Source organism: Haemorhous mexicanus, chromosome 25 (assembly GCF_027477595.1).
Source record: "Haemorhous mexicanus isolate bHaeMex1 chromosome 25, bHaeMex1.pri, whole genome shotgun sequence".
NCBI classification, from domain to species: domain Eukaryota; kingdom Metazoa; phylum Chordata; class Aves; order Passeriformes; family Fringillidae; genus Haemorhous; species Haemorhous mexicanus.
In genome coordinates, this window is record NC_082365.1 from 5,761,101 (window position 1) to 5,774,398 (window position 13,298).

The 13,298-nt window shown below is 54.8% G+C and overlaps 1 protein-coding gene across 1 annotated transcript; it reads left to right on the top strand.

Moving 5' to 3' along the window:
* Positions 1–4,414: 4,414 nt before the first annotated feature.
* Positions 4,415–7,659, top strand: RABIF (RAB interacting factor). The gene is made up of 2 exons (XM_059867499.1): positions 4,415–4,622; positions 4,691–7,659. The coding sequence occupies exons 1-2, from the start codon at positions 4,437–4,439 to the stop codon at positions 4,931–4,933; spliced, it is 429 nt and encodes a 142-aa protein (XP_059723482.1). The 5' UTR covers positions 4,415–4,436; the 3' UTR covers positions 4,934–7,659.
* Positions 7,660–13,298: the final 5,639 nt, after the last annotated feature.

Sequence of the window (13,298 nt, forward strand, 5' to 3'; positions counted from 1 at the left end):
AGAAAAGGAGGCTCAGGGGAACCTTGTGGCTGTGCACAACTCTTGACAGGAGGGGACAGCCGGGGGAGATTGGGTTCTGCTCCCAGAAAACAGGGACAGAACAAGAGGAAATGGCCTCAAGTTGTGCCAGAGGAGGTTCAGGTTGGTATTGGGGGAAATCTCTCCCCTGAAGGGCTGATCGGGCCCTGGCACAACTGCCCACGCAGTGGTGGAGTCACCATCCCTGGAAGTGTTCAAAAGACCTGTGGATGTGGCCCCTGGGGACATGGTTTAGTGGTGAACACGGCAGGACTGGGAAAATGGTTGGACTCTTTGATCTTAGAGGCCTTTTCCAAATTAAACAATTCCATAATTCTAATATTGTTACAGTAGAGCTGCAGTTGCAAAAAATTACAGCTTCTTTGCCCACCATGGGCATGTGGGATGAATGGAGCCCAGCATTAATTCATCTGTCCATGTGCAAAACACAGATTCTCTTGTTTTCAGGGCAAACTGCAGCATTCTGCCCCAGGAGCCTCTGATGGCTCCAAATCCTCCCCCTACTACCTGGTCCCCCCCATAAACAGCTCAACACTCACTCCAGATGTTCAGAAGCCTCTCCTGACGCCTGTCCCCAAACTGCTCCATCATTCCTTAGCCAGCGAGGGGTGGGGAAGCAAAGGAGAGAACAGCCCCTGTTTGGGAAGTGCAGCACTCACTGGTGCCATCCCTGGATCTGTCCCAGCTGTGCCCTCTGCCACCTGCAGGGTGCAGGCTGTGCAGGGGGGTTGCCAGGCTCTGCTGCTGACCCTGGAGCTGTCAGTATCTGCTCTCCCTTCCCTCACAAGCCCTGCTCTCCTGCAGAGGGCTCAGGAGGATTCAGCTCCAAAAGTGCCATGTCCAGCGTGTGCCTGGGCAGAAACTCAGCAGTTGGACAGGCTGAAACAGCAGCAGTAGAACTGGGTCACAGGATGTGACCAGCACACCCATCCCTGCCTTTCCACGACAGGATGTACTGAAGGGTTTGAAGAGGAACTTCAAGGTGTTTCCAGGGAGGTCAAGCACAATATAAATCTTCAAAATGCTCCATGTTGGTACAGGAGATGAGAAAATGTCCAGGCTCCTGCTGAAAGCAAAACAAAGGGACAAAATGTTCTGCTTGGGAGGAAGCTGGTATGGATTCTCCCTGGCCAGCAAGAGCAAAGCTTTGCTTCATGAATGATCCAGCAGAAAATGCTAAAAGGCAGAATTAAGAGTGAGTTTTCAACAGAGAAAGCTCTCATTCAAGACTTAAGAATTGGCCAAAGATCCTTTTATGGGTTTTTATTTACGTCCTGAACTGTCCACAAGGCCTGTAACAATGAGAGACACCACTGCAGCCACCAGCCCTGACCAGCCCAGCAGCAGCCTGGGGCCACAAGCTGGAGACATCAGCACGGTGTGGAGCCACTCAGGGTTTATGGGCTGGGCCCTCATGAGTGCCCATCCCACATCAGTGTGACCAGGTGAGGGCAGATGCAGCCCTGGCAGTGTGGGTTTGCATCCTGCACCAGCCTCCCCAGGGCAGGCAGAGGGCTCCCCTCCCCCCTCTGGCTGGGATCTCACCCCTCACAGCCTGGGTCACCCCAAAATGAGGATGTGCACACGTGGTACAACCAGGCAGAACCCTACACACGTGTCACTGCATGTTCTGCTCCAGACTGGGAGGGAAAGGCCTCCCCCACTGACCCCCCTGCAAAGCAGATGTGTGGGCAGGAGCAGAGCTTTCCTGGCTGGTCTGGGGCGGGAGTGACCATGGGGAGGCTCTGAAGCTCTGGAGAGAGAGAAGTGACATTGGAGTGGACTGTCCCTGCTCAGGTGCCTCTGGGGCAGCCAGAGTCTGTTCCCAGGGCAGGGATGGATTTGAACTCCCAGGAATGTTCTGGGGTGTTTTTCTCAAACTGGTGTTGACACCTACATGAGCAGGAAGGAACTCACAGAACAAGGACAACTGTACTTGGAAAGGGCAGTCTGGGGGTCTGTAACCCTGATCCACTTTGGATCAGGCTCTGTTGAGTCCAGAGCATCTCCAGGCATGGGGGCTCTGTGACTTCCCTGAGCCCCAGGACAGGTGGCTCTGGCTGCGGGACAGGACTGGACCCTGTCCCCTTCCCTGGTTTGTGCCTGGCTCAGGGCAGCCCCAGGGCTGCTTGGTGGCACTGCTGAGCTCCTCACCTCCCCTGCTCTGCTCCCCACACACCCTCAGACAGGGCTCAGGTGCTCAAATGCCCCAGACACTGCCCCAGCCTCAGAAACACCTGCCCAGGTGCCAGGAGCATGGGGTGATGTCTCCCAGCCACACTCACACCCCAGCTCATTGCCCAGGGCTGGAGCCTGAGGGGAGCAGCTGGATTTGCTGCTGAAGTCCTACACCTTTATTTAGTGAACATCAGAGTATTTTGTGAATATTTACCTGGAATTTCAGTTCCCATTTCTGGCTTCTCCTGAGGGCTCTTGCCAGCAGACAGTCAGGAGTGAGACAGCGGGAGGATGGAGCATATTTACACCAAACCAGGACTCTTCTGGGATCTGGCCTACCCACTAAAGAAGCAGTGGCTCAATCAAAAGGCCTCTTTCAATCTTTTCAACACCAACAGAGGGGTGGCAGCAGCAGCCCAGAGCAGCACACAGCCAGAGGGGCTCAAAGGTGCTCAGTGAGGAGCAGCAGAACCATCTGGAAGCAATCCTGGGCTGTGAGCCCTGGCACTGCCTCCTGCTCTGCCCAGGCTCTGGGGGTTCACACATTGCTGCCAATGTGCCCTTGCCCCTTTCAGGGCCTCTGCCCTCCCCATCGGGGGGGTTCTCCCTGTGCCAAGCAGCCACAAAGCTGCTGTTAGAGCAGCCCAGGTGCTCCCAAATCCTGATGCAATCACTGCTGCAGCTTCAGAGGATCCCAGAATGGGTCAGAGAAGGGATCCCAGTGGCTCATCTGCTCCCACCTCTCTGCCCAGGCAGGGCCATCCCAGAGCCCACAGCCCAGGATTGCTTCCAGATGGTTCTGGAATATCTCCATTGATGGAGGCTTTTAAGAGAGACAATTTCCCTTTGTCCAGCATCAACTGAGCTCCTTCTCCAACCACGAATTCAAGCATTTTCAGACTCCCATGCCTGGGAAGTGACTGTCCCTGATGGTCCCTGAGGGCAGGCCACGACAGACACAGCACTGCCAGTCCAGAATCCCTGAGGGACCAGAAAATCCCAGACTGGTTTGGGTGGGAAGGACCTTAGAACCCATCTCATCCCCCCTGCCATGGGCAGGGACACCTTCCACCATCCCAGGGGCTCCAAGCCCCTCCAGCCTTGCCTTGGGCACTGCCAGGGAGCCAGCGGCAGCCACAGCTGGGATCTCAGCCCACTCCCAGTGCAGCATCCCCAGGACAGGATCCCAGGACAGGACCCCTGGGGAAGGATTTCCAGGACAGGATCCTCAGTGCAGCATTCCCAGTGCAGCATTCCCAGTGCAGAACTCCCAGGACAGAATCCCTGGGGAAGGATTCCCAGTGCAGCATTCCCAGTACAGCATTCCCAGTACAGCATTCCCAGTGCAGCATTCCAGTACAGCATTCCCAGTGCAGCATTCCCCGTACAGCATTCCCAGTACAGCATTCCCAGTACAGCATTCCCAGTACAACATTCCCAGTGCAGCATTCCCAGTGCAGCATTCCTGTACAGCATTCCCAGTGCAGCATTCCCAGTACAGCATTCCCAGTGCAGCATTCCCATACAACATTCCCAGTGCAGCATTCCCAGTGCAGCATTCCCAGCGCAGCATTCCCAGCGCAGCATTCCCGTACAGCATTCCCAGTACAACATTCCCAGTACAACATTCCCAGTGCAGCATTCCCAGTACAACATTCCCAGTGCAGCATTCCCAGTGCAGCATTCCCAGTACAGCATTCCCAGTGCAGCATTCCTGTACAGCATTCCCAGTACAGCATTCCCAGTACAACATTCCCAGTGCAGCATTCCCAGTGCAGCATTCCCAGTGCAGCATTCCCAGTGCAGCATTCCCGTACAGCATTCCCAGTACAGCATTCCCAGTGCAGCATTCCCAGTGCAGCATTCCCATACAGCATTCCCAGTGCAGCATTCCCGTACAGCATTCCCAGTGCAGCATTCCCAGTGCAGCATTCCCAGTACAGCATTCCCAGTACAACATTCCCAGTACAACATTCCCAGCGCAGCATTCCCAGTGCAGCATTCCCAGTACAACATTCCCAGTGCAGCATTCCCGTACAGCATTCCTGTACAGCATTCCCAGTGCAGCATTCCCAGTGCAGCATTCCCGTACAGAATTCCCAGGCCGGAGCTCGCAGACCCTCCCGGGATGGGGGGCGAGGCGGGGCCATCACCGCGACGCCCCGCTGACGTCACTGCGACGCCCCGCTGACGTCACTCTGCCGGCCCCGCCCCTCACCATGGCGGCGCCCTGCGCGGAGATGGAGCCGGCAGCGCCTCCGGCCTCTCCCCCCGCGGCTCCTGCGGCCGCGCCGGGCTCGGCCGGTCTTGTGTGCGCGCAGGGCCGCAACCTGCGGGCCGTGCTGTGCCAGCGCTGCGGCTCCCGGGTGCTGCTGCCCGGCGCCGCCACCTTCGCCCGCCGTGAGGTACCGGGGGTTCGGGGGGGGGGGGCGGGCGGTGCCGGCCGGGCGGTGACGGCCCTGTGTCTCCGCAGCTCCTCCTGCCCGCCATGAGGAAGAAGGCGGCGACGGCGGCGGCGGGAGGCGGCGGGGACGTGCTGCGGGAGCACTGGCTGGTGCGCGACATGTTCTCCTTCGAGAACGTGGGATTCACCCGCGACGTGGGCAACGTCAAGTTCCTGGTGTGCGCCGACTGCGAGGCGGGGCCCATCGGCTGGCATTGCCTCGACGACAAGGACAGCTTCTACGTGGCGCTGGAGCGCGTGGCCCACGAGTGACGCCGGCCCCGGGCTGGGAGCCGGGCCCGGCCGCCGGGAGCCCCGAGAGCCCCGCGGCCGGGCAGCCCTGCGGACTGACCGCGGCCGGGCACCCCGAGTCCGACCGCGCACGGCCCTCTTGCCCCGCGGCCTGGCTGGCCACAGCTTGCCTGCTCCCCGGTGTGACTGACCCACGGCTCCACTGGTCACCCTGTTTCCCAGATCCACAGGCTGAGCAGCATCGGGAATTGCAGCCCTGGCACAGCCAGCTCCTCACCTGCACCCACACTGTCTTGAAGAGTGTTGGTGGTGGGAGGGTCCCTGTACCCTGCAGGAACAGCTAACCCTGACAGCTTTCCCTCGTAGCCCAATCTGCCCCTGTCTGGCTGCTCTACACTTCCCTGGTGGCTGCTGTTGCTCCAGGGGGCTGAGGTGTCTCTAGTGCTGGTGGCCCTGTGACACCGTGTGAATGGGGGCACTGGGACAGGGCACTGCACTGACAGGACTGCTGCACTGAAGTCGTCGTGGCAGCTGAAACTGTCTGACCTTCAGCCACAGCAGTTCCAGGGCTTAAGGCTGAATCTTCTGTTGATTTTCAGAAGGAATGTTTGCTGCCCCAAGCTCTAACATTTATGTTCTCCAAAATCTCGTCCCACCTGGCAGCTGTGACACCTGAAGTGAGTGTAAGGCATTCCAACTAACATATGCAGTCTGTTAACTGAGTACTTGGGAACAAAACACAGGTAGAATGTGCAGACAGCATAAGCTGATAGAGCAGCAAACAAAGAAAATGTGCCAGACCATAGAGCTTCCAGGCAACAAGAGTGAAGAGATTCCAGCCTGAAAAGCATCTGATTAATTGGAAAGGTAGTGCTGAAGCATGTCAACATATGTGTATGTGTTAAACAGCGATGTCAGGAAGGAATTTAACTTCTGTAAAAGCTGGTGGTAAGAGTAATCTGGGATATTGTGACCAGTTTTGGTTTCTGCCTTTTAAAAGCTGGGCACAGAGCTGATTAAAGATGGAAGGAGGCTGCAGCAGCTGTGGTTCTCCCTGCATTTATCACTGCTAGTAATCATGGTCCAGCTGATTCTCCATTGCTGAGCCCTGTGTGAGTGACAGAAGAGCTCTCCAGGGATGCTTTGGGCTCACTGGTGCTGTGCCTCTCTGTGAGACACATCCCTGTCCTCTGCTCCTAAGCACTTGGGTACTAACCCAGCTGGGAAGGCGTGACTGTCACTGTGCTGGGTGATGGACTTGTTTGTGCCACCAAACTCAAGGTGGGGGGTAGGGTGCTGCCCCAAGGCTGTGGGAAGAACCTTTCTCTTGCCCCTCTAAAGAAACAGTTTTGCTGGCAGGGCTCTGTAGGGCAGGCAGAGCCTCAGATGAGTCTCCCAGAAGAGGCATCCTGACTGCAGGAGGGGCAGAAACAAGTCCCTTCTTCCTGCAGTGCTTGAGCACCTGCACTTCTATGATTTGGAGACACTGCCTCAATGTGTGGCCTATTCTGGGGCTGCTCTGTCAGGAACCTCTGCTGTGGGCGGTCAGGATTTATCAGGGCAGGGAGAGAGGCAGGACTGGGGGCTGGGGGCCTCGTTGGGGCAGGAGGCAAATCCTGTGCTGTGTCCTTGCTAAATGTGTCAGATGGACATTTGCATGGAAACTGCTTCTTCCCTCCTGCCCTTCCTGTCTCTTAGCCCTAAGCCCAAGGACTGCACAGGTTCACCAAGGAGATTTGCCTCAAAGGACAGGAGAGCTTCACTTGGGTTCTGCACAGGCATGGCAAAATGGTGGGATCACATCACTAATTTTATACTTCCATTTGGGTTGTTGTCTCTTAGGATATGTGTTCTGACCTGTAATACCCCAGTCACAGTTCATGTTACTTAAATATGCTGCACTGCTCACACTCATTTTGAAGGAGATGCTGTGCAGAACAGACTGTGGAAATCAGCTTGACTAAACTGAGTAAATGACCTCTAAGAAATGGCACCTGTGGATTCCTGAGTAGTGGGTGGCACTGGGAAGAGCTGGGGTGGTGGCAGCCTTCCCAGTGAGTAGAACACCCCTGGAGGGATGGGAGAACTCAGGTCAAAGCCATCACGTTGGAATGGCAGCAGCTGAAATCCACCTCAGCACAGCCCTCAGAGTGCTGGGAACTCCTGCTGCTCTTCATTGGGAGAGGGGAGCTGAGTCCTCCACAGATCCAGGTGTGCTTTCTGCTGGCTCTTAAATACTAAATAGGATCACATAGGCTTGAAATGCTAATAAGAAATGAATAGTGTGATGGGAATTCTTGGGAAGAAGCTTTTGTACCATGAGATCTTGGGTGTCATTCAGCCTCAGGTAGGGTCCTGGGTTCCTGCAGCTTGGAGTGGCCATGAGAAACACCCCTGCAGTGCTGGTGGTACAGGCAGAGACCTGGGGCAGGTGATGGGACAGCTGTGCAGCCCAGCTCTCAGTCAGCACCTGGCTAATTCATGTTGCCAGAGGTGACAGAATTTCAGGGGGATGGGCAGGAGGTGGAGAAAAGGCAGCTCAAAAAGTCACTGTGTGGAATTTGACCTCAGGCAGCTGCACTGTGCTGTTAGTGGAGCTTTGGGGGAGGAGTGTCCCAGTCAGCAGATATGGCCTGGGGGAAGAGCAGCTGCTGCTCCACTGGACACATCACCAGGTTTGGGATCTGCTGAAGCTGCACTGTTCCTGTGTCAATGAGAGCTAATAAAAATTCACATAGACTCACAAATATTTTCATTGCTTTTTATCCACCATGTTGAAAAACTGTTTTCCAGTTGCCCGTGGTAACTCCTAGAAAATAAGGGTAGACAACTCTCAGGCATGGGAAGCACTTACATGGTACCTAGGAAGGCTCATCTTGCAGCCCATCTTTCTCTGTCAACACCAAGACAGTGCAGAAACCTTTATTTCCACATTTAGATCACTTTAAATTAATTTGAAACTGGATTCTTCTATTTAATGTCTGCAAAGATTTGACTCCTGAGACCATCCTGTGTTGAGATGTAGCAGTGCCTCAAGAGGGAACAGAAACAAACCTGCCCCCTTTGCTCCAGCCAATCCCTCCAGCAATGTTCAAGGGGGCAAATAATAACAATTTTGTCTAATTGCTTCCTGGTGTGGATTTGGCAGGCTCTCTAGTGCCTGCCTGCCTGATTTGTATGGGTCAGGTGTTTATATGCCCTAAATGTACTTAGGATGGTTAAAAGCAGACCTTGCTCCACTCTGGCTCTGGTATTGGGATGGTTTCACAGCCCAGAGCCGTGGTCGGTCTGGCTGACATTGGCACCTCCTGTAGCTTCACCTCTCTGCTCCCATTCCCACCCAAACCTCCCATTCAAGCAGCAGCTGAACCCTTTGTATATCCAATTTGATAACCTAGGCTGAAGTTTCCTTTCTTGACTGCTGGGTTGACACATGCAGCCTCTGAGATGCTCCAGGGGCAATGGCAGGTTGGAGGCCATTCCTCCTTTTTGGCAGCTGCAGGCTGTGACATCAGCTGAGCTGTCCTGGGGAACTGCCACAACTCATGTCATGCAGAGGTCCTAATCACACTCTTCCTTCCCCAAATGAGTTACATTTCACTCCATCAGGTAAGTGGTGCATGGAGCAGGGGCTGGGATTCAAGGCTCCCTCTGTCCCAAGCTCTGCAAGTCAGCAAAAGACCTGAGGCCTCTCCTCTCCATGAGTCCTTCACCTCTGACTGAGGGAATCTTCAGCAGGGCAGTGGTGACAGTGTGGACTTCGAAGCAGTAGCTTGGAGAACTTTGCTGTTTGCTCCCTGCTGTGTCCAAGGCTCTCCCACCCAGCTGAGGCCTCACAGAGGAACCAGCAGGGATGAAAGTGGGATCACTGCAGCACCTGCACAGTGTATCTGTGGGACCTGCTGCCTTCAGGTGTGGAGGGGAATAGCTCAGCAGAGTTCAGAGAAGAGCTGTGGCTGGTGAAAGCAGAGCCAGCTTGGCCAGAGAGGTGGTTGTGGTGTTCCCTGTCCTGCACAGCTCACCTTGCTGCATTCCCTAAACCTCTGTGTGAGCAGGGACTGCCCCCTCAGCACAAGCAGTTCTGCAGGGAGCTGTTTGGGGAAACAGGGATTTCTGAAATGTGTTATGAATTTCCCTGAAGGTAATTTTACATAGCTGACGTTACACTCCCTGGCAGGAACAGAAGTAGGAGGAAAGGAAACAATTGAGATGAAATAGCTTCAGGGTCCTTGGACAACTGGTGCAGGGAAAGCATCCCTGCCTCCCACGGAGTCAGGTTAATACAGGCCAAACTCCAGAATCAAAGAAACACTAAACCACCAAGTATTTTGCCAAAAACCCACCAAGTATTTTGAAGCTGGCTGGGGACACAAAAGGAAACCAGAGCAGATGAGTGGAGCTGGCCAGAAAAATGCAGAGAGCATGAGGGCTTTTATCAAAGCCAGCTTTGTTCTCTTTCTACCAACACTTCTATGCATTTCAGCATAAATACTTGAGTGCTGAGTTGTGAGGCAGCCAGGTCCCTCCAGTGCAGCTTTGGTATGAACACCCCTGGGCCCCTCAGTGACAGAGGGAAGTGGCAGCCCAGCAATTCAGGTGAGCCTGTGGGGCTGGATGGGGGAGAGAAGGCAGTTTTCACAGGAGTGTGCTTTGGGGTGAGTGCCCCACCCCACCTGAAAATGACCCAATCTTACACAGAGTGAAAATCGACTGCTTGACTCCCTTCATGCGACCTCTGAGGAAGAGTGAGCAGGTTCCAGGGTTGCTGAGATCCTTCCAGGGTCCCGGAGAACACTTCCATCCTCTGAGAGGGGGAAGCAGCTCTGGGAAAAGTCAAAAAGTCTTTCTTGCATCTTTCCTAAGACTGAATGGAGCGTGGCACAGTCCATCCCAGTGGTTGCTGCAGTTTGGCTTTTGAAGTGCTGCACATCGAACTCCGGGAGAGCTGCAGGGGTGGGAGCACCTGGGGGGAGGATCTGTCCCTTGAGCATCCCAGGGCCATTTTCTGAGGGCTTAAGACATGAACAGAGACATGAACTAGTCAGATATAGCTTCTGCCTGGAGAAAACCCTGCCAGGGAGTGAAGGGCACCTGCCTCTCAGCCACCGTGTGGGCTGAGCTGGGCGTGACAGCCCGGGGCAGGTTTGGAGCCCAGGAATGCCGTGGGGCATGTGCTGCCACAGGAGGCCGAAGCAGAGAGTCAGAGCCGCTTTCCAGCAGCCCCGGCTGTGTGAAAGGACAGGCAGAGCTGCCGGCGGGGTCTGTCCTTCCCAAGTCTTTCCGGGTAATTTGAGTGTTGGTGGGATCCGAGTGTCCCTGGGGCAGAGCTGTGCTGGGAGGATTCCCTCGTGGGTGTGTTTGTCCCCGCCTCTCCTCGCTGGGGGAGCAGCAGGGTGTGTGTATGCTCAGCTGGGCTTCTGCTCCCCCTTTCATGTTCCTTATCTTCCAGGAGGCTCTCGGTTCCCTGCGGGAAGCTGACAGTTGCTGTAATCGCTGTGCGTGCCGAGGCAGAGCGCTCCATCTGCTTGCTGCCCGGAATACCCCATGCCATTGTTCCAACCCAGCTGGAAGAGATGCCCTGAGAGCAAGGGAAAATGAGCAAAGCCCTGTCAGTACAGGTATCCTTCCCCTCCCGAAGCAGCTGGCTCTGCACGCTGCCTGGAATGCTGTCCATGGCAAACAGCCAGAGTACAGCTCCTTGCAGAATCACTGGGTAATTTGGAATAACTGGCAGTGGAACATGAGGACATGGCTTCAAGAACTTGTTGCCTCGTTCTTTCCTGTTCTCTTGGAGGACTTGGTTCTCTCTGCCAGGCCATGGCAGGTCCAAGGGGCTGGCACCAAAAAAGGCCAGGACCTGGCAAATAGAACCCAACTGCTGAAGAGAAAGGGTGCTTGGAGAAAGGAGCAGCTTCAGGCTCCAGAGGGAGGGATCTCCCTTGATGAGGAACACTGAAGTGTGAGGGCTGTAGCTGTGCCTCAGCAGCGATCTGGGGGCTCTGTGCCCTCATCAGCTCAATCCCTGCTGCAGCCACAGGTGTCCCAGCCTGGCTCTGGTGCCAGCACTCCATGAGCCCTCATGATGCCAGCACTGCTCAGGGGGATGTGGTTCCATCCCTTTCCTCAAGGCCCCTGCTGGGATATGGGGATTTCTGTTGGAAGCCCAGTATGCTGGCACCAAAAGGCGATATCTTGTATGTAGCTGGATGGTAGCCAAGACACAGCTCCTGATTTTGGGAGAGGTGATGCCACAGTGCCCAGTGCTGCATGTACTCAGGGCAGCACAACATAAAGTGCAGTTTACTGGGATCCTCTGGCTCACTCCTTGGCACCCCCTCCCTCACAGACATCTAGTTTGTGCTGCTGATCCAGCCTAACTGATGTGAAATTGGTCTTGGCACAGAGGTCAGTGAAAAGAGGCTGTTCCACGTGCAGCTGCACCACAAGGCCAGTGCAGAACTGGGTGCACTGGTTGCAGTGCAGTGCACCTGCAGAGCACCTCTGCCTTGCCCATGCACCCCTGGGCAGGGCACTGGACCACCTGGAGCTCTCCAGCCAGGTCAGTACCTACAGTGCTTCAGCTCTTCAGGGCTAATGGGGGCATGAATGCTCAGCTCTGTCCTGGTGCCCTGCTCTAATCCATCAGTGTCACTATGAATTCCCAGAGGGTCTCAAATCTGAGCCAGTGGACTGAGCAGTTTCTGTTCCTACCTGCTTTACTGCTCAGCAATCCAGAGGATTCTCAGTACAGCCACCCTGTGTGCGCTTGGGTTGCAAGAACCAACTCAGGTCTGTGACATTTCCCCCTGCCTCTGCTGCCTGGCCATCACAGATGGAGGAGTCTGGACTGTGGATGTGTCATGGTTTAACCCCAGCTGGCAGCTAAGCACCAACACAGCCCCTCGTTTGTAATGGCAGGAGAAGTGGAAGGTGAAAGTGAGAAAACTGGTGGGTTGGCATGAAGACAGGTAAATAATGAAAAATATTTTTTTAAAAAATGTAAGAGGAGAAAACCAACAAAGAGAGGAAAATAGAAACCAATAAAAACAAGTGATACAAGAAAGCAATTGCTCATCACCAACTGCCCTAAGCCTGGCCACACCCCACCATCCCCCCACCCTCTGTTTCAGGGCTGAGCATGGCATCACATGGTCTGGGATATCCCTGTGGTCTGTGAGGGACAGCTGTCCTGGCTGTGTCCCCCCAGCTCCTTGTGCACCCCTGGCCCAACACTGGTGGGTCAGGGTGAGGGGTAGAACAGCTCCTGACTCAGCAGGAGCTAAATCATCCCTGTGGGATCAGTGCTGTTCTCAGCACAGATCCCAAACAGCACCACAAGGTGCTGTGGAGAGCTGTAACTCTGCCCCAGCCCAAAGCCCTACAGGATGTGACCTGCTTGCCACACTCACTCACTGCACCTCTGCCAGGTGCCATGGTCAGAGGGACCCTATAACACAGTAGAGATGGGAACATCCCAGCTCTGGGAACAGGAATGAGCTGGTCCCTGGTGCTGCTGCCTGAGCAGCAGGGAGGGGAAGCTGCACAGCAAGAGAGAGCTGGCTCAATGGGTGATTTTGGTTACCCACACTAAAAGAATCACAAAGTGGTTTGGGTTGGAAAGGACTTTAAAGCTGATCTTGTTTTTACCCCTGTCATGGGCAGGGACACTTTCCACTATCCCAGGCTGCTCCAAGGCTCATCCAGCCAGGCCTTGGACACTTCCAGGGATGGGGCAGCTACAGCTTCTCTGGGCAACCTGTGCCAGGGCCTCACCACCTTCACAGGAAGGAATTTCTCCCCAGTATCTCACCCATCCCTGCCCTCTGGCAGTGGGAAGCCATTCCCCCTCATCATGGCACTCCAGCCCAAAGTCCCTCTCCAGCTCTCCTGGAGCCCCTTTAGGCACTGGAAGGAACTCTAAGGTCTCCCTGGAGCCTTCTCTTCTCCAGGTGAATACCTCCCAAAAAAAGCCAATCAATTGCCCTAAAAGAGAGACCAATTCCTCTAGCAGGGCAAGACAAGATACATTTTCAGTATCTAAACCAAAAGTTAGTGTGGAGAAGACAAAATGTGTAGGCTAGGGACAGCTTACTCCCAGGTAACAAACTAAACTGGGTGCAGGTTCAGGTACCAAAGTCTGGGATCATTTGAGACAGGAGCACTATCCAGCACAGACACAGCACCCCAAAACAGAGAGGCCATGTCCCAGTCGGTGAGTTCCTCAGAAGGACTTTGAATTCTAAATTAAAAACAACTGTACTTGCTAGAGAAGCTGTTTCAGCTTGGACAAATGGCAGGTGGAGGTTTGGTACCACAGAGCAGCAGGGAAAGGCAGGAAAGCAGCATTGAAAGAGTCTGGGCTGAAGCAATATTTAAAGTGAGCAGG